Consider the following 21,399-nt stretch of genomic DNA (forward strand, 5'->3'; position numbering starts at 1 on the left):
CGTGCAGCCTGTAGATTTAATCTCCAATTACAAACACATGAGCTACACACACACAGTTTACGTCAATGCGGTACCGAAAATACTTATTTGGTACATATACACTGATAAATAGGAATATTCTCTTTCATGCGAAAGGTGAGCCTATTACATTATTGTCCTGGGATGCCTCTCTTTCGGCTAAATTACCTAATTTAGTCCTTAATACTGCGTAGGCTGCTTTATCCCAAACACGTTAGCATCACTTTGGGAGAAGAGGATGTACAATTGTTATATTCTGTCCATTGTTGTAGCTATGTTAACGTGTAAAACCAGTCATTTATTTGAATGTTACATAATTATTTGTCTGCTTTTATAGTTTTTTTAACAAACATTATTGCTGACTTGTTTGAATGAATAACACTGGTATATAGCCCTGTAAATGATTACATTTAATTTGGATATAATTTGATTAATTAAGACCTTTAATTGGAATTGAATTCATTAGTAATGAACGTGTTAGCCTACATTTGAGTGATCGCTGTGTAGCATTGCCTGGTATGGCATGTTGTTGACATACGTTCTTTCTCAGGTGTGTAGCCCAAATTGTGTGAAATGTTGAGAATACTTTCAAAATATGTTGTCATCCATTGTCAAACATTTAGTAATGTCTCTCTTATTCATTTTAGGGTGCAGTATTTAATTTAAGCCCAGGTCAGTTAATATTCTCTATGGGGGTAGACCAGGTTGGTTTAAGTAGGCCTATTTGTCTTTCCGACCTCTAGTCAAATCAAATTTCAAATCAAATTTCAAATCAAATTTATTTAGAAAGCCCTTCTTACATCAGCTGATATCTCAACGTGCTGTACAGAAACCCAGCCTAAAACCCCAAACAGCAAGCAATGCACGGTGGCTAGGAAAAGCTCCCTAGAAAGGCCAGAACCTAGGAAGAACCCTAGAGAGGAACCAGGCTATGAGGGGTGGCCAGTCCTCTTCTGGCTATGCCGGGTGGAGATTATAACAGAACATGGCCAAGATGTTTTAATGTTCATAGATGTCCAGCAGGGTCAAATAATAATAATCACAGTGGTTGTCGAGGGGGCAACAGGTCAGCACTTCAGGAGTAAATGTCAGTTGGCTTTTCATAGCCGGTCATTCAGATTATCTCTACCGCTCCTGCTGTCTCTAGAGAGTTGAAAACAGCAGGTCTGAGACAGGTAGGTGAACAGGTCAGGGTTCAATAGAGTATCTCTACTAGTGTCATTCATCCAGGCCCCATCTGGGTTCTCAATTGAATTGTGTTTGATATAGTCAATTCCATGTCTGACATCAGCCTTACCATTTTGATCTGGTTGTTGTGGAGGTGTTTAAAGAAAAGGAACTTATTGAGCATGTATTGTATTCATTTATTTGCACATTATGATAGTGAGCATGTTATAAAGGTTTACTGCAGATAAAGTGCATTGTTGTACACAGATGAATGCACACATAGCTTGGCACTAGGGATAGGCCTATGAAATATGAGTGAGGGGAATTTGCAAGTGAAATCACACTTGTTTGCTGGTGAATTCATTTAGATGTCATAATGCTGTTTATCAACAAATGATAAGACGTGGAAGCATTTGTTGAGCAAAAGTTAATTTAGAAATCTCAGAATCACGTAAACCAATTGGGATAATGAGGATTGCAGGATCAACCTAGGGGGAGTCCTGAGCAGATTAATGTTCTCTCCTCTGTGACATAATAGCATAGTACCCTCATCTTCATGCTATTTCATTGTTTTTGTTAAATATTTATCCCGCATTAGATGACATTACTCAAAGTTTTCCAACTGAAGCTACACTGCATCTGTGAAGTACAGATGTTTGTTAAAAGAGAATGTTTGTCTGGATTAAGCTGGCCTGTCGTGATCTGTGTCTTAAGACTCCCTGTGAGGATGTGGGACTTACAGGACAGTGTGCTCCCGTCTGCACCTGAATTAGCCATGTACTGTGGCAATAAGGAATATGTTAAGATAACAAATATCCCAATTTTTCTGCTAATTTTAAATTTCCAAGTGGAGGTGCTCACACTGCTGCTGTTTAGTTCATTTTCTTTGGTCAGAAAATACTTTTTAGTCGAGACACAGGTGTCCAACTGCTCTCCCTCATGTTTTGTTCCTATAGTGCTGCACTATGGCTTGGTAGCACCTTGCAGCACAACATGGGGATCGGGACTCAGCTCTTGCTCCTGCTCTGGAAGAACATCACTTACCGCAGGAGGAACAAGGTGGGAACTGAACTGGCACGTGTTCAGTGGTGTAGCAGTAGTTGGTCCTACATCACATTAACAGATGAAATTAGGATATTAAGAGGCAACATGTCTCTATGTACCACCATTTATAAAGAGACAGCATGTCTCAATGTACCACTTGTTATAAAGAGCAAACATGTATGTGTGTACCACTTATGTAAAGCCAACATGTCTCTATGTACCACTTCTGATTCTAATGTTCCTATTGACCATGTCCCCTTTAAAAATCATGAATGAAATTGATATCCATGATGTAACCTCACAAATTAATTAGGCCTTTTTGACCATTAAGCTACAGGTGCAATCTGTTGTCTTAAGACTCCTAACATAAGGCAGGCATCAAAGGCAGTGGTAGCTACTAGCCACTATTAGCCTAATGTGTGTGATGATGTAATCCCTCCCTCCAGGTCCAGTTGATTATCGAGCTGGTCTGGCCTCTGTTCCTCTTCCTCATCCTCATCTCAGTGCGTCACTCTCATCCTCCCTACAAACAGAGCCAATGTGAGTGCCCATCAGTCAGTCTACTCTTGTGTTGACAGTGTTGCTCTCATGTCGACTGCCTACCAGCTCTGCTGTAACACACAGGTTAAGCTCTCCCTCCCTGCCTCAGAAATTTCCAGCCAACCACATAAGCTGATTAGCTAGGTGAGAGTGATTCTGGGTGCCGCCAGACTTTTTCCAGCCTGTTCTGCTCTTGATCGTCGTCTTGCTTATTTGTGGACTCTTGTCATGCAGTGGGTCAATTTCAGTCATAACATTGTATGTATTTTAGCTCAATCTCAGTGTTTACATTTGTCCATGGTTCACATCATGACTGGTTGCCTCTCACATGAATCCTATCAGTCTTGAGACAGCAGTAAAAATGGGCTTTAAATGTATATTGATATGTAGGCTGCGTGTGCCTTTTTTAAAATTGTTTTTTTATTTAGTTCTGTCTTTGAGCTGTTCTTGTCTATTTTGTTTTGTGTGGACCCCAGGAAGAGTAGCTGCTGCTTTTGCAACAGCTAATGGGGATCCTAATAAAATAGCAAATAAATGTATCTGCATGTCCAGCCCTTATATTTAGCCTCACAATGAAGTGGTTTACCCTTTTCTTTTCAGGACAACCACAATTTGACAGAACACAACACAATTTGACATAAACAGTTGCATTCATGAGCTTTATTGACAAATGGCAATAACAATAAGGTTAGCCAAAGCAAAAACCTGATAAAAATGAATGTATATGAAAGCTGTAAGTAAAGAAATTGTTTTCTCAGTGGGAAATTAATATCCAACTAGTCAGTGACAACTGTGTGGTGAATTTGAAAGCAGCTATGTGCGATTCTGATCGTCTGTAGTTCAAACACACAATGTTTAAAAGGGGTTTGAAGGTGGGACTCATTGGATTAACCATGTTCTGACAGACATCTCAGAGACGAGGCCAATCTTACTGTGTTGAAAGGAGTGTGATTATTACACACATCAAAATCTATCACAGGAACTGGGCAACAGTTCAACAGTGTTTTGCATGTCCCAGGTCAATCCCACAGCTAACGTATGTGTGTGTGTTTGTGTAATTCCAGGTCATTTCCCCAACAAGGCACTTCCCTCAGCAGGCACTCTGCCATGGGTTCAGGGGATCATCTGCAACATCAACAACCCCTGTTTCCACAACCCCACTCAGGGCGAGACCCCAGGACGGGTGGGCAACTTTGACAACTCCATGTGGGTGTACTGCATTGTATTTGTGTGTGGCCAAAGTACTTAATTGGTGGTTGTTGAACTTCAGGGATTTGGGCCAGTTCTGTTTCAATATGTTCTGATAAAAGTGTTCTAAACCAGATTATGTGATACAATTAAAATAAATTATTTAGGGCATGTGTTGGAACCAGAACATTTCAACATGTTTATTTTTTATTTAAACTGAATTGGAGTTGACTTCCAACCCTACTGCATGCCAGTGAGTTGTTTGATATGAAGCTTTAATTGTATAACAACAAGTCCATAAATCTGTTTTTATCTCACCCCAAGTGTTTTTTTTCCTCCTGCAGACTCTCTCGACTCTTAGTGGACTCCCAGACAATCCTGTCCTACAGTGGCAACCAGACAGCCTTCTCTGGCTTTCAGGACCTTCTAGATACTATACGGAGACTTGGAGAGAGGCCAGGCGCCTGGCCAAGTATGTGGCTGTCTTGAGACTGAATACGGATCAGAGCATTGTAGTCCGCAAATTCTCTTTGTGGATTGTCTCAAACAGGAGAAAACAATGAAGTGTCTGTCTGTCTGTGCTATTTTGTTGTCCTGTTATGTCCTGATTCATGTTTTTTGTTTGCGTTATAGATCTTCCTGTGGGAGAATACCTGCGAGCCAATCAGACCTTCTCCAACTTTCTCCTGACCAATGGCAGCCTGTCTCCCTCTGCCCTAGACCAGCTGTTCAGGGCTCGCCTGAACTTTCAGGTGGTAAGCACTGCAGTAAACCACACGTTGACTCCCAGTCAGGCTAAAAGTATCTCATGAGTTCAACCAAGGTAGTATATGCACAGAAAAAACCCTAATTGAATCAGCTGTGAACATAAACCTGACTATATACACAACTACTTACATTATTTAGCAGGCAGTCCAGAACAACTTACAGTAAGTAGTGAGTGTATACAATTCAATTCAAGGGCTTTATTGGCATGGGAAACATGTGTTAACATTGCCAAAGCAAGTGAGGTAGACAACATACAAAGTGAATAATAATATATAATATACAATTTCATAATGGTCCCTCATGGAAATCAAACCTACAACCCTGAAGTTGCAAGCGCCATTCTCAACCAACTGAGCCACACGGGACCACTTGTTTTACATCTGTGTCTTAGGGTATCTTCTTGACCTCATGTATCTCTCTGGACAAGAGGAATACCTACAGTATGTAAGAATGCTGTTCATTGACTATAGCTCTGCCTTCAACACCATAGTACCCTCCAAGCTCATCATCAAGCTCGGGGACCTGGGTCTGAACACCGCCCTGTGCAACTTGGTCCTAGACTTCCTGACGAGCCGCCCCCAGGTGGTGAAGGAAGGAAACAAAACCTCCACTTAGCTGATCCTCAACACAGGGGCCCCACAAGGGTGCATACTCAACCCCCTCCTGTACTCCCTGTTCATCCATGACTGCATAGCCACACGCCTCCAACTCGATCATAAAATGTTCCGACGACACAACCATAGTAGGCCTGATTACCAACAATGACGAGACAGCCTACAGGGAGGAGGTGAGGGCCCTGGCGGAGTGGTGCCAGGAAAATAACCTCTCCCACAACGTCAACAAAATGAAGGAGATGATCGTGGACTTCAGGAAACCGCAGAGGGAGAACGCCCCATCTACATCGACGGGACAGTAGTGGAGAAGGTGGAAAGCTTCAAGTTACTCGGCGTACACATCACTGACAATCTGAAATGGTCCACCCACACAGACAGTGTGGTGAAGAAGGCGCAACAGCACCTCTTCAACCTCAGGATACTGAAGAAATTTGGATTGGCCCTGAAGACCCTCACAAACTTTTACAAATGCACGATTGAGAGCATCCTGTCGGGCTGTATCACTGCCTGGTACGGCAACTGCACCGCCCGCAACCGCAGAGCTCTCCAGAGGGTGGTCTGCACAACGCATCACCAGGGGCACGCTGCCTGCCCTCCAGGACACCTACAGCACCCAATGTCACAGAAAGGCCAAAAAGATCATCAAGGACATCAACCACTGGAGCCACTGCCTGTTCACCCCGCTATCATCCAGAAGGCGAGGTCAGTACAGGTGAATCAAAGCTGGGACCGAGAGACTGATAAACAGCTTCTATCTCAAGACCATCAGACTGTTAAATAGCCATCACTAACCGGCTACCACCTGGTTACTCAACCTCCCACCTTAGAGGCTGCTACCCTATGTAGACATGGAATCACTGGCCACCTTAATAATGGAACACTAGTCACTTTAATAATGTTTGCATATTTACTAATTTCATATGTATCTACTGTATTTTAGTCAATGCCTCTCCAGACATTGCTCGTTCTAATATTTTATATATTAATTCCATTCTTTTTCTTTAAGGTTTGTGTGTATTTTTGTGAACTGTTAGATTTTAGATATATATTACTGCACTCTTGGAGCTAGGAACACAGCATTTCGCTACACCCGCATTAACATCTGCTAAATATGTGTATGTGACCAATACGATTTGATTTGTAGGTGTCTCTGGCAGGCACTGGGGTGATGCTGAAGGACATTGTGTGCAATGCCACTGTGCTGAGCCAGTTCCTCACTGTAGATCAAGAGGATTCTATGGCAGAACTGCAGAGCCAGCTCTGTGCCATCCCAGCCGACACCCTGCAGCAAGCAGAGCAGCTCTTCCTCTCCCAGTTGGACTTCAGCAAGTTCTTCACGGTCAGTTGAGGTCGCACACTCTCTGTCCGTGGCTGTTCATGTTGTTGTGAAAGGAAAAATATATTGCTGTTTTCCTATCGAAGTGCATGTAAATTAACTTGATGTACAAAAATATTCAGCCACTCTTGGAGGAAAATGTAGTTTTCTATGCTATAACAATGGGTCACATAGTATGTCTGCTTGCTCTTTTATAGATTAATTCTACCTCATTATTGTCTTCCAAGAATCAAGTACTGTATGCATGAAGTTAATGAATCAACTGCGTGTCATGTTCTTAGCTGTGAACAAGCTAAGAGCATGTGTCTATCAACCTTCCAAAAGACTCTTTAGTTACAGGGACTACATTAAAGCGCTTACTAAATATGCACTCAATTCACAGAAGCAGTGGAAAATAAGTCTGGCCTATATAATCCACTGAATTCTATAAGAAATGTAGAGTAAATTGCTTGTTCAGTTTAACCATTTACTTTTGGATTAGATTATTATATGAGCGGACTGGACCCTCTGCAATTATGTGGCTTTAATTAGAAATGTTTAGGTGAGCTCAAAATTAATTTGTATTGGGGAGTACAACTGTTTGAAGGTTTTTAGAAAGCTAATTTACTATAGCATTTGTGCTAATGTAGCATTATACTCTTAACACCAACATAGAATATCATTGCACACAATATAATCTCCAATCTTCAGAGTCTCTAGATGTGGACAACAGTTCGAGCTAAATCCTAAGGTTAATCCTGGCTCTCCTTTCCTTCCTCAGAGAGACAGACTGAGGGCCAACGCTGGTGACCTCCGGGTCATCAGTCAAGCGGTCATCTCCGTGTCCAAGGAGTTGGCAGTACTCATGGATGACGTAAGAATACCATCTTCTATTCTCTTTTATATCTCTTAGGTAAATGAGAATGAGATATTTCTGTAAATACCCGTTCAAGCTTGAATACCTGCCTTGATAGCTTTGTGACACTGCCTAAAACACATTCTCACTCAGTAGTAGCAAAACTATGCTTCACACCTACCTGCAGGAAAATCCATTAATGTTGCTTCTCCCCTCTTTCTTCGCTCTCTCCTTTCTTTTTCCTCTTCTCTCTTACTTGCTCTTTTTTCCCGCTAGCTGTCCTCTCTTGCTAGCTTTAGGGAGTTGAACTCGGAGCTGCGTCTGCTCTCGCCAGAGAACCGTTCGACCCTGCCGCAGGAGAGCTTCAGGGCCTTCTCCAGGATTATGTGTGGCCACCCTGAGGTGGGCGGCGAGAGGATCCCTTCACTCAACTGGTACGAGGACAATGACATCAAGTCATTCCTGGGCAAGAACGGCACCGAGGACAACGACATGGACAAGGACAACGTCACCAGTGAGAGAGATTTCAAAGTTCACTAGATATCTATAGGGTTTATGTGTGATAGCATTAGCTAATACTAATGAAAATCAAAACTAGCATAACTGTAGATCATCTTGGATGAAAGGGGATTTGATAATTAGATTGACATGTGTTTTCTTCTTTTTGGATGGTGGATGAATTGATGTACGTTCAAAAGGTGTATTGTTTAGAATAAGTGGTGAGCTGATGAGCCGACAACCTACCTAACATGGGTGTTGTGTTGGTTCTCCCAGCCCCGTACTGTAAAAGCTTGATCCAGAGCCTGGAGTCCAACCCACTGTCTCGCATCGTGTGGAGAGGTATCAAGCCTCTGTTCATTGGCAAACTGCTGTACACACCGGACACCCCTGCCGTACGCAACGTCATGAAAGAGGTACATCAAGCCTCTGTTGTCTTTTCACACTCATTCCATTCGCTCTGTATTTATTGTTTGTCCAATTTTCTCTTTGCTCTGTAACAAAAAAAATGTATCATTAAATATTTTTGGTTTTCTTCTATGATCCCTGTCTTCACTCGTAGGTGAACAAGACCTTCCAGGACCTGCAGGTCCTAGAGGAGCTGAATGGTGCCTGGATGGAGGTGGCACCTGGTATCAAGACCTACATGGAGAGTAGTGTGGAGATACAGCTGCTGCAGGTACTGCACACATTAAAAATGCCAACAAACCTGGAAACGTCTTGATTAAGAAAATGTCATCGTGAATACTGTGTGGCTATAGCTATGACATCTCAACCAAAGTGCATGGTCACTATTATTGTATGTTGTGTATATGAAGAGTCTACTGTAAACATTGCTTAAGTGCCAAGTAGTCCATACCATAGGACCCAGCAAGCCAGAACTTCTAGAAATTAGAGCCTCCCTGGTGAGAGTGGTACTATTTCTAGTCTGGCCTTCCCCATTGAAATCCTCCTCATTTGGCAGCTTTGGCCAACCGTGTCACTTCCTCTGTGTGACAGGATCTGCTGAGGCGACCGGAGGTGGCCGTGTTGGTTAATCTGCAGCTGGAGAACACTTCCTGGACAGCCAAGCGCATTGCCCGCTTCCTGTCCACGCCCAATGAACCCAGGAAAGAAGGAGCTCCCCTTACCTGGCTGGACGTGTACTCCGACCTGAACAACACCATCACCACTCTGGCTCAAGTTACCCAGGTAGCTACCCCTCCTCCTACTCAACCATCTATGCTGCGTATTGTAGATCGGTGATCACCAACCCTGGTTCTGAAGAGCTTGTCAAGGCCATGATTAGTGTAACTTTTACTTAACCGTTAATTAGTCTAATTAGTTTAGTTGTTCTACCACTGAATTAAAGTCCCCATTGGCATTGTGTCTGAGTTAGCTTCACTAGTCTACAGTTGTGGTTTCAAATCAAATTTTATTTGTCACAATCACATGGTTAGCAGATGTTAATGCAAGTGTAGTGAAATGCTTGTGCTTCTAGTTCCGACAATGCAGTAATAACCAATGAGTAATCTAACCTAACAATTCCACAACTACTACCTTATACACACAAGTGTAAAGGGATAAAGAATATGTACATAAAGAGATATGAATGAGTGATGGTACAGAACGGCATAGGCAAGATACAGTAGATGGTATCGAGTACAGTATATACTTATGAGATGAGTAATGTAGAGTTTGTAAACATTATATTAAGTGGCATTGGTTAAAGTGGCTAGTGATACATTGTTTACATTTTACATTATTAAAGTGGCTAGAGATTTGAGTCAGTATGTTGGCAGCAGCCAATCAATGTTAGTGGTGGCTGTTTAACAGTCTGATGGCCTTGAGATAGAAGCTGTTTTTCAGTCTCTCGGTCCCTGCTTTGATGCACCTGTGCTGACCTCGCCTTCTGGATGATAGCGGGGTGAACAGGCAGTGGCTCGGGTGGTTGTTGTCCTTGATGATCTTACTGGTCTTCCTGTGACATCGGGTGGTGTAGGTGTCCTGGAGGGCTGGTAGTTTGCCCCCGGTGATGCATTTCAGCCATTGTGTATGTACTTATTACAGCGTGTATAACTTCACCCATTCCCTCACATTGAGTTACATTATGTTTATCTTGTACATTGTTTTGTACTGTAACATTATTCATGTCCTTTTTTATCCTTCAGTGTTTCTCCCTGAACAAGCTGGAGGGTGCTGCCACAGAGGGACAGATGATTGACAGGGCCTTGGAGCTGCTGGAGGAGAGAGAGTTCTGGGCTGGGATAGTGTTCCTCCTTCCCAACACGTCTTTACCCGGTCTTCCCCCTCATGTCACCTACAAGATCCGCATGGACATCGACGATGTTGCTCGCACCAACAAGATCAAGGACAGGTAAACTCACTCAGGGGAATGTTTGAAATGAACAGTGCTATTGGTTGTATTTTGGGTCATCAACTCAAACTAGATTTGTCACATGCCGAATATTTCACCTTACAGTGAAATGCTTACTTACAAGCCCTTAACCAATAAGTGTTAAGTAAAAAATAAAAGTAAAAAATAATTAAAGAACAGCAGTAAAATAACAGTAGCGAGGCTGTATACAGGGGCTACCGGTACAGAGTCAATGTGTGGGGGCACCGGTTAGTCAAGGTAATATGTACATGTAGGTAGAGTTGAAGTGACTGCATAGATAATAAACAGAGTTGCAGCAGTTTAAAAGAGGGGGGGGGGGGGGGGGCAATGCAAATAGACTGGGTAGTCATTTGATTAGCTGTTCAGGAGTCTTATGGACCTAGACTTGGCGCTTCTGTACCATTTACTGTGCGGTAGCAGAGAGAACAGTCTGACTAGGATGGCTGGAGTCTTTTGACAATTTGTAGGGCCTTCCTCTAACACCACCTGGTATAGAGGTCCTGGATGGCAGGAAGCTTGGCCCCAGTGATGTACCGGGCGGTGATCCGTTCCCGGGTCTTCTCCATTCCCAGGTGCGCCCCCAACAAATGAGTGTGGGCCAGCTAAAGAACAGTTTTGACTGTTCATCAGCAGCAACAACACCCCTCGAAGTTCCCCCTGTTCATGCGTCTTCTGATACAACAGGTTATTTTTTTTTTTGTAAATAGTGACATCGCTAGTCACTTTTCCCCAGAAGAGCTGGCCATCCACCGTTATCACTTGGGACGCGGCGGCTTTCAAGTTCGGATCCTCCCACTGGGTGGTCCCGAACTGTCCCTTCGGGGCTCAGGGCAGGTGTGTCGGTAGGTCCCTCAAAATCGAGGAGGAGCATGGGCTCCTCTGGTTGTTCACTAGGTGACGTTGGTTCCGTTGCCCCCTCAGAATCTGACTCCGGGTCCGTAGACACTGGGTTGGCAACCGCTTGCTTCCGGGCCATGCATGCAAAGGTCCGTCCCCGCTCTCATCGGTCGTACTCTTTTTTTATTTATTTATTTTTTCTCCCCCCAGCTCGTGCCTCCACAGTGCCGCAAGCAGAGGATAATCTTGTCCCACGAGGAGGGGTACTGGCAATTTGGGTACGGCACCCACCACCATCTGGCAGCTCACCATTGTGGCATCACGATGGTGGCCTGCCAGTTAAATACCGCTTGGTGTCGCCGTGGACACAGGAGACAGACCACGGTCGGTCGGATGGTCCAGCAGTCACGCTTGTACGAGTGTTGCCATACTCCCGGAATCCAACAAAATGTGGCTGTAATGACCATTGACTTTCAACGAGACCGTGGGTGCTGGTGGTTCGCTGTGGGCCCAACAGGAGGTGACGTAGTTTATTGCGTGGCCCGCTGATGGCATCGACTCCTCTCGAACTGGCAATTCCATGCGAGGTGTTCCCGGGCGCCACACTCAAACACCTCCTTTAGTCTTTATCCACCTGGGGTCGTCGGCGGAGGTTTGACTCTCCAACCGGCTGTCTCTCCGCGGGTCTGCAGTCCTTTAGCCTGGCTGACTGTCGAATTGGGGAGTAATAGTGGTGGGGTCCCCTTCGACGGTTCCCGGCCTCGGCCTGCACCCCTTCAGCAGGGCCTCAGTATTCTGGTGCTTCTCCACGGCTCCCAAGAGGTCCGAGGTCTGGGGCGTGCGTAGGCTCACCGCCCTCTTCATGTTGTAAGGTAGCACCCGAAAGAAGGGATCCATGACCACTTTGTCGATAACGGGGAGGGTGGCGATGTCGGTTAGGAGTCATGCTCTGGTGATGTGCAGTAGGTTGCTCATCTGGGCACGGGGGGGAAGCTTCGGTCACGAACCTCCAGTTGTGGACCAGTTGGGCCTTACGTGCCAGGCTGTACCCGTAGCGGCTGAGTACCTCACTCTTGAGACAGTCATAGCCGCCTGTTCGGTGTTGAGGTCATAATACGACTTTTGGGCATCTCCGGACAGGAACGGGGCCATGGGCCATCCATCCCGGAGTGCTGTCTGTTCGAACGTGCAGAGGTAGGTCTCGACATCGTCATCCTCCGCTTGGTTAAGAACTGATTAGGATGAGATTCGGTCTGTGTTTCTCCTCGCAGCTTCCTGACTTCCTCCAGCAGGCAGACACTCTGTAGACGCTGTTCTTCCAGCGTTCGTTCCTGAATGTCCTTTTGCGCGTGTTGGCCCGAACGAACTCATCCATGCTGATACTGTGTAAACCTCAACCCTGGTCTGACCACGAAACCTGGCACGTCAAGCAAAGGAAGCCACTGCCGTGTGATGTAGACTCCATCTGTCACCAGGCCTCGACGAGTTTCCACCTGGTGACTTGTCCGCGGTACATCACAGATGATGATTTTAAAAGTTTTTACCTGACTTTTAGCCCACTTCTTTTGAGTTGAGTTCCTGATACAAAGAACAAGGGCTGGTAACCCTGGCTAGCTCTGTTGCCCCCTGCCTAAAATAATTGTGGGTACATTATCACCTGATAGACTTCCACAATTGATTTAGATACAACCATGGTGCTGCTGCATTACAATACCAATATATTGTTCATGGGAATGTTTCCCCCCCCCCCCAGGTTCTGGGACCCGGGCCCAGCAGCGGACCCCTTCAGTGACATGCGCTACATCTGGGGGGGCTTTGTGTACGTACAGGACCTGGTGGAGAGAGCTGTGGCCCGTGTGCTGAGTGGTGTGGAGCAGTCCACTGGCCTCTACATCCAGCAGATGCCCTACCCCTGCTACGTGGATGACGTGTGAGTAGGACTTTAAGTCATATTTGGGTAGGATCTCTGGAAAATTAACCTCCTCAACCTCCTTAATAACTTTTTTTCCCCCACCTATCCTCCTCTCGCTCTTAACTTTTCCTTTTTTTTCATGCTCTATGAAACATTTTCACATACTATTACCCACCCATACTACCCCATACTAACTCATACTCCTCCAGTTTCCTACGCGTGCTGAACCGCTCGCTGCCCCTGTTCATGACGCTGGCGTGGATCTACTCGGTGGCCATGATCATCAAGGGCGTGGTGTATGAAAAGGAGGCGCGGCTCAAGGAGACCATGAGGATCATGGGGCTTGGTACAGGCCAGCTGTGGGTCAGCTGGTTCATCAGCAGCCTGGTGCCCTTCCTGGTCAGCGCCGGCCTCCTCATTGCTCTGCTCAAGGCATGTGGGCTAATATCAATCAATCAAATGTATTTATAAAACCCTTCTTACATCACCCGATGTCACAAAGTGCTGTACAGAAACCCAGTCTAAAACCCCAAACAGCAAGCAATGCAGGTGTAGAAGCACGGTTACTAGGAAAAACTCCCTAGAAAGTCCAGAACCTAGGAAAAAACCTAGAGGAACCAGGCTATGAGGGGTGGCCAGTCCTCTTCTGGCTGTGCCGGGGGGAGATTATAACAGAACATGGCCAAGATGTTCAAATGTTCATAGATGACCAGCAGAGTCAAATAATAATAATCACAGTGGTTGTCGAGAGTGCAACAGGTCAGCACCTCAGGAGTAAATGTCAGTTGGCTTTTCATAGCCGGTCATATAGAGTATCTCTACCGCTCCTGCTGTCTCTAGAGAGTTGAAAACAGCAGGTCTGAGACAGGTAGGTGAACAGGTCAGGGTTCCATAGCCGCAGGCGGAACAGTTGAAACTGGAGCAGCAGCACGGCCAGGTGGACTGGGGACAGCAAGGAGTCATCAGGCCAGGTAGTCCTGAGGCATGGTCCTAGAGCTCAGGTCCTCCGAGAAAGAGAGAGCATACTTGCATTCACACAGGACACTGGATAAGACCGGAGAAAGACTCCAGATAGGAACACCGAAATTTACAGTTGATTTGTCAGAGGACAAACCATCCACAGAGACAAACTGTTATCTTTCCGACAGATAAGATCTAAAGCAGGCCAGAACTTGTCCATGTAGACCAATTTGGGTTTCCAATCTCTCCAAAGGAATGTGGTGATCGATGGTATCGAAAGCAGCACTAAGGTCTAGGAGCACGAGGACAGATGCAGAGCCTCGACTTAAAAGGTCATTTACCACCTTCACAAGTGCAGTCTCAGTGCTATGATGGGGTCTAAAACCAGACTGAAGTGTTTTGTATACATTGTTTGTTTTCAGGAAGGCAGTGAGTTGCTACGCAACAGCTTTTTCTAACATTTTTGAGCGGAATTGGAGATTCGATATAGGCCGATAGTTTTTTAAAATATTTTCTGGGTCAAGGTTTGGAGGAATACGCAGATTTAAATTATGATCTTTTCGTCAAAGAAGTTCATGAATTTATCACTGCTGAAGTGAAAGCCATCCTCTCTTCGGCAATGCTGTTTTTTAGTTAGCATTGCGACTGTATCAACATTTTGGGGGGAATTGTTCTTATTTTCCTCAATTAAGTTGGAAAAATATGATGATCGAGCAGCAGTGAGGGCTCTTCAATACTACACGGTACTGTCTTTCCAAGCTAGTCGGAAGACTTCCAGTTTTGCGTAGCGCCATTTCCGTTCCAATTATCTGGAAGCTTGCTTCAGAGCTCGGGTATTTTCTGTTTACCAGGGAGCTAGTTTTTTATGATAAATGTTTTTTGTTTTTAGGGGAGCGACTGCATCTAGGGTATTGCGCAAGGTTAAATTGAGTTCCTCAGTTAGGTGGTTAACTGTTTTTTTTTTTCTTCTCTAGAGGGTGGATCAGTTTAATATTGCGGAAAGAATGTTGCTTCCAATGTAATTGTCTGCATCATTTCCAATCCCCCATATTTTTGGGGTAAATATATATATCCATACACGCATGCATATATATATATATATATATATATATACATACATACATACATACATACATACATACATACATACATACATACATACATACATACATACATACATACATACATACATACATACATACATACATACATACATACATACATACATACATACATACATACATACATACATACATACATACATACACACACAGACAGTGCCTTGCGAAAGTATTCGGCGACCTTTTGCCACATTTCAGGCTTCAAACATAAAGATATAAAACTGTATTTTTTTGTGAAGAATCAACAACAAGTGGGACACAATCATGAAGTGGAACGACATTTATTGGGTATTTCAAACTTTTTTAACAAATCAAAAACTAAAAAATTGGGCGTGCAAAATGATTCAGCCCCCTTAAGTTAATACTTTGTAGCGCCACCTTTTGCTGCGATTACAGCTGTAAGTCGCTTGGGGTATGTCTCTATCAGTTTTGCACATCGAGAGACTGAAATTTTTTACCATTCCTCCTTGCAAAACAGCTCGAGCTCAGTGAGGTTGGATGGAGAGCATTTGTGAACAGCAGTTTTCAGTTCTTTCCACAGATTCGATTGGATTCAGGTCTGGACTTTGACTTGGCCATTCTAACACCTGGATATGTTTATTTTTGAACCATTCCATTGTAGATTTTGCTTTATGTTTTGGATCATTGTCTTGTTGGAAGACAAATCTCCGTCCCAGTCTCAGGTCTTTTGCAGACTCCATCAGGTTTTCTTCCAGAATGGTCCTGTATTTGGCTCCATCCATCTTCCCTGTCCCTGCTGAAGAAAAGCAGGCCCAAACCATGATGCTGCCACCACCATGTTTGACAGTGGGGATGGTGTGTTCAGGGTGATGAGCTGTGTTGCTTTTACACCAAACATAACGTTTTGCATTGTTGCCAAAAAGTTCAATTTTGGTTTCATCTGACCAGAGCACCTTCTTCCACATGTTTGGTGTGTCTCCCAGGTGGCTTGTGGCAAACTTTAAACTACACTTTTTATGGATATCTTTAAGAAATGGCTTTCTTCTTGCCACTCTTCCATAAAGGCCAGATTTGTGCAATATACGACTGATTGTTGTCCTATAGACAGAGTCTCCCACCTCAGCTGTAGATCTCTGCAGTTCATCCAGAGTGATCATGGGCCTCTTGGCTGCATCTCTGATCAGTCTTCTCCTTGTATGAGCTGAAAGTTTAGAGGGACGGCCAGATCTTGGTGGATTTGCAGTGGTCTGATACTCCTTCCATTTCAATATTATCGCTTGCACAGTGCTCCTTGGGATGTTTAAAGCTTGGGAAATCTTTTTGTATCCAAATCCGGTTTTAAACTTCTTCACAACAGTATCTCGGACCTGCCTGGAGTGTTCCTTGTTCTTCATGATGCTCTCTGCGCTTTTAACGGACCTCTGAGACTATCACAGTGCAGGTGCATTTATACGGAGACTTGATTACACACAGGTGGATTGTATTTATCATCATTAGTCATTTAGGTCAACATTGGATCCTTCAGAGATCCTCACTGAACTTCTGGAGAGAGTTTGCTGCACTGAAAGTAAAGGGGCTGAATAATTTTGCACGTCCAATTTTTCAGTTTTTGATTTGTTAAAAAAGTTTGAAATATCCAATAAATGTCGTTCCACTTCATGATTGTATCCCACTTGTTGTTGATTCTTCACAAAAAAATACAGTTTTATATCTTCATGTTTGAAGCCTTAAATGTGGCAAAAAGGTCGCAAAGTTCAAGGGGGCCGAATACTTTCGCAAGGCACTGTACCTACATACTTTTTTAAAGAATATACCTTTATATTATTATTCCCTGCAAACCCTTCCGCCGATCCCCCAATTGGAGTAAACTAATAAACACTTCTGCTTCTACCTTCAATCCATACATCTTATACATACTCTACAGACAGTCTACTTTACAATAGTTCTCTCTTGTTTGTTCTTAGTCCTTCCTCTATTTCTGATGTCCATCCAGTTTGATGATTTCTATTTGTAACTATGCTATTTCACAAAAGTTCCGAACCTATATACATTTTACAGATCCCGTATGTTTTACATGTTTTATCTGGTTATTAGTCCCACCCTTCAGCTCCACTCAACCCCTCCCATCTGTCTCTCAACATCATCCATTTCGGATTTCTACTTGCCATATTTTTCAACTGTGCTGTGATGCTTCCCAAAATAATTGAACCTTCCTATTCTCATAGCTTCTACAGATTGTAAATTAAAAATAAACATTTTGCTAAAATAATTATTATATTATTGATTGATTGACTATGGCTTTTCAAATCACCCAGTATTGTTATCTGTAGTGTTAGTTCTAGGCAAATGTTGCAATTATTCAGCCATTCCTGGACCTTTGACCAAAAATTAGCTACATATGGACAATACCAAATTAAATGATCTAATGACTCTGCCTCCTCACAGCAGAATCTGCAGAGCTGGGAAGATTGTATCCCATATATAACATTCTATTAGTTGCAAGAATTTTGTATGGCAATTTATATTGAAAAATGTGAAGTTTTGAATCCGGTGTTTTGCGTATCAATTCATAAACCATGTGCCATGGAATGGGTACATCGCAAATCTCTTCCCAACTATTTTGCAATTTATATGGCACAGCTGTCAGTTTTTTGGTTCTTAAATGAAATTGGTATATGTTTTTATTTATCACACTTTTCTTTAACCATTGATGTTCTTTAATACAGGGCCGACATACAAGTTTCTTACTTTTTTCCCCTTCTACTTGCCTCTTCCATTTTTGTGGTAATGCTGCAATTAATTGGTTGTAATTTTGGGTAGAGCAAACATTTCCATATGTCTGTGTTAGCTGCATGTGCAACAACTCCACCAGTCCAATTTATGATATCATTCACTAAATGTATACCTTTTTTAAAAATGTCTTCGATAAATACAGATTTTTAAAAAATCAATTAGTATATTTGAATTTAACCACAATATTTGTTGTACTATTTGTTCCATCCTTTCAGGTGGATTAAACTGAAATTGCAACCAACTTTCTAAGGCTTGTTTAAAAGATTATTTCCTTTTCAAACAATCGAAAGTGAGCAGGTGTAATCTGAATAAAGGGGAAAAGGCCCTTCCTGAATATAGGATGACACATTCGTACCAATTGACTAGAGAACCAGTTTGGATTTAAGTATAACTTTTGTATGACTGATGCCTTTAGTGAGAGGTCTAATGCTTTAATATTTAATAATTTCTGCCCACCGATATTCGTTATATAAATAGGCCCTTTTAATTTTATCTGGTTTGCCGTTCCAAATAAAATTGAATATTTTTTGTTCATATAATTTAAAAAGCAGGTCACTAGGTGTAGGCAAAACCATAAGCAAATAGGTAAACTGTGATATAACTAAGGAGTTAATCAGGGTGATTTTTCCACAAATAGACAGGTATTTTCCTTTCCATGGTAGCAAGATCTTATATATATTTGCTAACTTTCTATAAAAATGTATTGGAGTGAGATCATTTCTTTCCTTTGGGATTTGTATACCGAGTATGTCTACATCTCCGTCAGACCATTTTTAATTGGTAAACTACATGGTAATGTAAAATGTGTGTTTTTTTTTTTTTGTGATCCAATACGTAATATGGTACATTTATCATAATTTGGTTTTAATCCAGAGAGGATAGCAAAAGTATCTAGATCCTCTAAGAGGCCGTGGAGAGACTCAAATTGTTGTTTTAAAAGAAAACATGACTTATCAGCGTACAATGACACCTTAGTTTTTAAGCCATGGATTACTAATCCCTTAATATTATTGTTTGATCTAATCTTGGCAGCTAACACTTCGATAGCAACAATAAATAGATATGCCGATAGTGGACAACCTTGTTTTACTCCTCTTGACAGTTTAAAACTTTCTGAGATGTAGCCATTATTTACTATTTTACACCTAGGGTTACTATACCTAACCTTAACCCATTTTATAAGAGATTCCCCAAAATTGAAATGTTCTAGGCATTTATATTTAAACTCCAGTCGTACTTTATCAAAAGCCTTTTCAAAATCAGCTATGAAAACCAGGCCTGGTGTCCCCGATATTTCAAAGTGTTCTATTGTTTCCAGTACTTGTCTTATATTATCTCCAATGTATCGTCCATGTAAAAAACCTGTCTGATTAGGATGAATAATATCTGACAATACTTTGTTAATTCTGTGTGCCAAGCATTTTGCTAGGATTTTTGCATCACAACACTGAAGTGTACGAGGTTAACTGATTGTTGTACTCTGATGTCCTTTGGGTAGGTGGAGGGAGTCTGGAAGGGCATCTAGGAATCTTTGGGTTGTCCAAGAATTTGATGATCCTTGGTTGGAGTCTGAGCAGACTATTTGTTGCAATTGCAAACATAATAAAATGGTGGTCCGATAGTCCAGGATTATGAGGAAAAACATTAAGACCCACATTTATTCCACGGGACAAAACTAGGTCCAGAGTATGACTGTGGCAGTGAGTAGGTCTGGAGACATGTTGGACAAAACCCACTGAATCGATAATGGCTCCGAAAGCCTTTTGGAGTGGGTCTGTGGACTTTTCCATGTGAATATTAAAGTCACCAAAAATGTGAATATTATCTGCCATGACTACAAGGTCCGATAGGAATTCAGGGAACTCAGTGAGGAACGCTGTATATGGACCAGGAGGCCTGTAAACAGTACCTATAAAAAGTGATTGAGTGGACTGCATAGATTTCATGACTAGAAGCTCAAAAGACGAATACGTCAGGGTTTTTTGGTAAATAGAACATTTCAATCGTAAATGTTAGCAACACCTTCGCCTTTGCGGGATGCACAGGGGATATGGTCACTAGTGTAATCAGGAGGTGAGGCCTCATTTAACACAGTAAATTCATCAGGCTTAAGCCATGTTTCAGGCCAATCACATCAAGATTATGATCAGGGATTAGTTCATTGACTATAACTGCCTTGGAAGTGAGGGATCTAATATTTAGTAGCCCTATTTTGAGATGTGAGACACCACAATCTCTTTCAATAATGGCAGGAATGGAGGAGATCTTTATGTTTAGTTTTGCCCAATCGAGGCATAGACACAGTCTCATTTGGGATAGCTGAGCTGACTACACTGACTGTGCTAGTGGCAGACTCCACTATGCTGGCAGGCTGGCTATTTCATTGTGGAGCTAGAGGAGTTAGAGCCCTGTCTGTTCGTAGATAAGATGAGAGCACCCTTCCAGCTAGGATGGAGTCCGTCACTCCTCAACAGGCCAGGGTTGGTCTTGTTTGTGGGTGAGTCCCAGAAAGTCCCAATTATCTACAAATTCTATATTTTGGGAGGGGCAGAAAACAGTTTTCAACCAGCGATAGCCTTGTGTTGATAATTTAGTCACTTGTTTATTTTGCCCGGGACCATGCACAGCTTGTTATTTTGCTTTAGATGCTATCAAGCGAATTACCAAGCCATTTTGTATCCGCAGTCTTTTGGCAGGACTGAAAAGTATTCACATCACAGCTATGCAGTTGTCCTAGAATAATGCCCTGGATTAATGACTGGGTTCATTACAGCACTCTGTATAGTTTTGAGGCATTGCATTAGTACTATATCTTAGTGTGTCCCTAAGACAATGAAACATCACAGAGGTGTGTCGCTGTTGTCTCACCCTCCTCATCTATTCCTGTATTGTGTTGTTCTCTTCCTCCAGTGGGGGGACATCCTGCCCTACAGCAACCCGGCTGTGGTGTTCTTCTTCCTGACGGCCTTCGCTACGGCCACCATCATGCAGTGTTTCCTCATCAGCACCTTCTTCTCCCGGGCCAACCTGGCAGCCGCCTGCGGAGGCCTCATCTACTTCGCCCTCTACCTGCCCTATGTGCTGTGTGTGGCCTGGAGAGACCACCTCACCACCACACACCGTGTCCTAGCAGTGAGTCTTTATAATACACATTCTCACCACCACACACCGTGTCCTAGCAGTGAGTCTTTATAATACACATTCTCACCACCACACACCGTGTCCTAGCAGTGAGTCTTTATAATACACATTCTCACCACCACACACCGTGTCCTAGCAGTGAGTCTTTATAATACACATTCTCACCACCACACACCGTGTTCTAGCAGTGAGTCCTTATAATACACATTCTCACCACCACACACCGTGTCCTAGCAGTGAGTCCTTATAATACACATTCTCACCACCACACACCGTGTTCTAGCAGTGA

General features: G+C 43.1%; 1 protein-coding gene across 2 annotated transcripts in view; it reads left to right on the top strand.

Annotated features, from left to right (window-relative positions):
* Window positions 1-21,399, top strand: part of zgc:172302 (phospholipid-transporting ATPase ABCA1) — a 48,992-nt gene continuing 27,593 nt past the window's right edge. For both annotated transcript variants that reach the window (XM_021570221.2, XM_021570287.2), the window contains exons 1-16: window positions 1-135; window positions 2,142-2,244; window positions 2,676-2,769; window positions 3,834-3,975; window positions 4,302-4,429; window positions 4,591-4,712; window positions 6,484-6,678; window positions 7,436-7,528; window positions 7,787-8,024; window positions 8,285-8,424; window positions 8,571-8,687; window positions 9,008-9,199; window positions 10,159-10,364; window positions 12,976-13,152; window positions 13,344-13,566; window positions 20,880-21,101. In XM_021570221.2, coding sequence (XP_021425896.2) covers window positions 2,179-2,244; window positions 2,676-2,769; window positions 3,834-3,975; window positions 4,302-4,429; window positions 4,591-4,712; window positions 6,484-6,678; window positions 7,436-7,528; window positions 7,787-8,024; window positions 8,285-8,424; window positions 8,571-8,687; window positions 9,008-9,199; window positions 10,159-10,364; window positions 12,976-13,152; window positions 13,344-13,566; window positions 20,880-21,101 — 2,355 coding nt within the window. In that variant the 5' untranslated portion in view covers window positions 1-135; window positions 2,142-2,178. The remainder of the gene's footprint in view (window positions 136-2,141; window positions 2,245-2,675; window positions 2,770-3,833; window positions 3,976-4,301; window positions 4,430-4,590; window positions 4,713-6,483; window positions 6,679-7,435; window positions 7,529-7,786; window positions 8,025-8,284; window positions 8,425-8,570; window positions 8,688-9,007; window positions 9,200-10,158; window positions 10,365-12,975; window positions 13,153-13,343; window positions 13,567-20,879; window positions 21,102-21,399) is intronic.

Source organism: Oncorhynchus mykiss, chromosome 1 (genome assembly GCF_013265735.2).
Source record: "Oncorhynchus mykiss isolate Arlee chromosome 1, USDA_OmykA_1.1, whole genome shotgun sequence".
In the NCBI taxonomy this organism is placed as follows: Eukaryota; Metazoa; Chordata; class Actinopteri; order Salmoniformes; family Salmonidae; genus Oncorhynchus; species Oncorhynchus mykiss.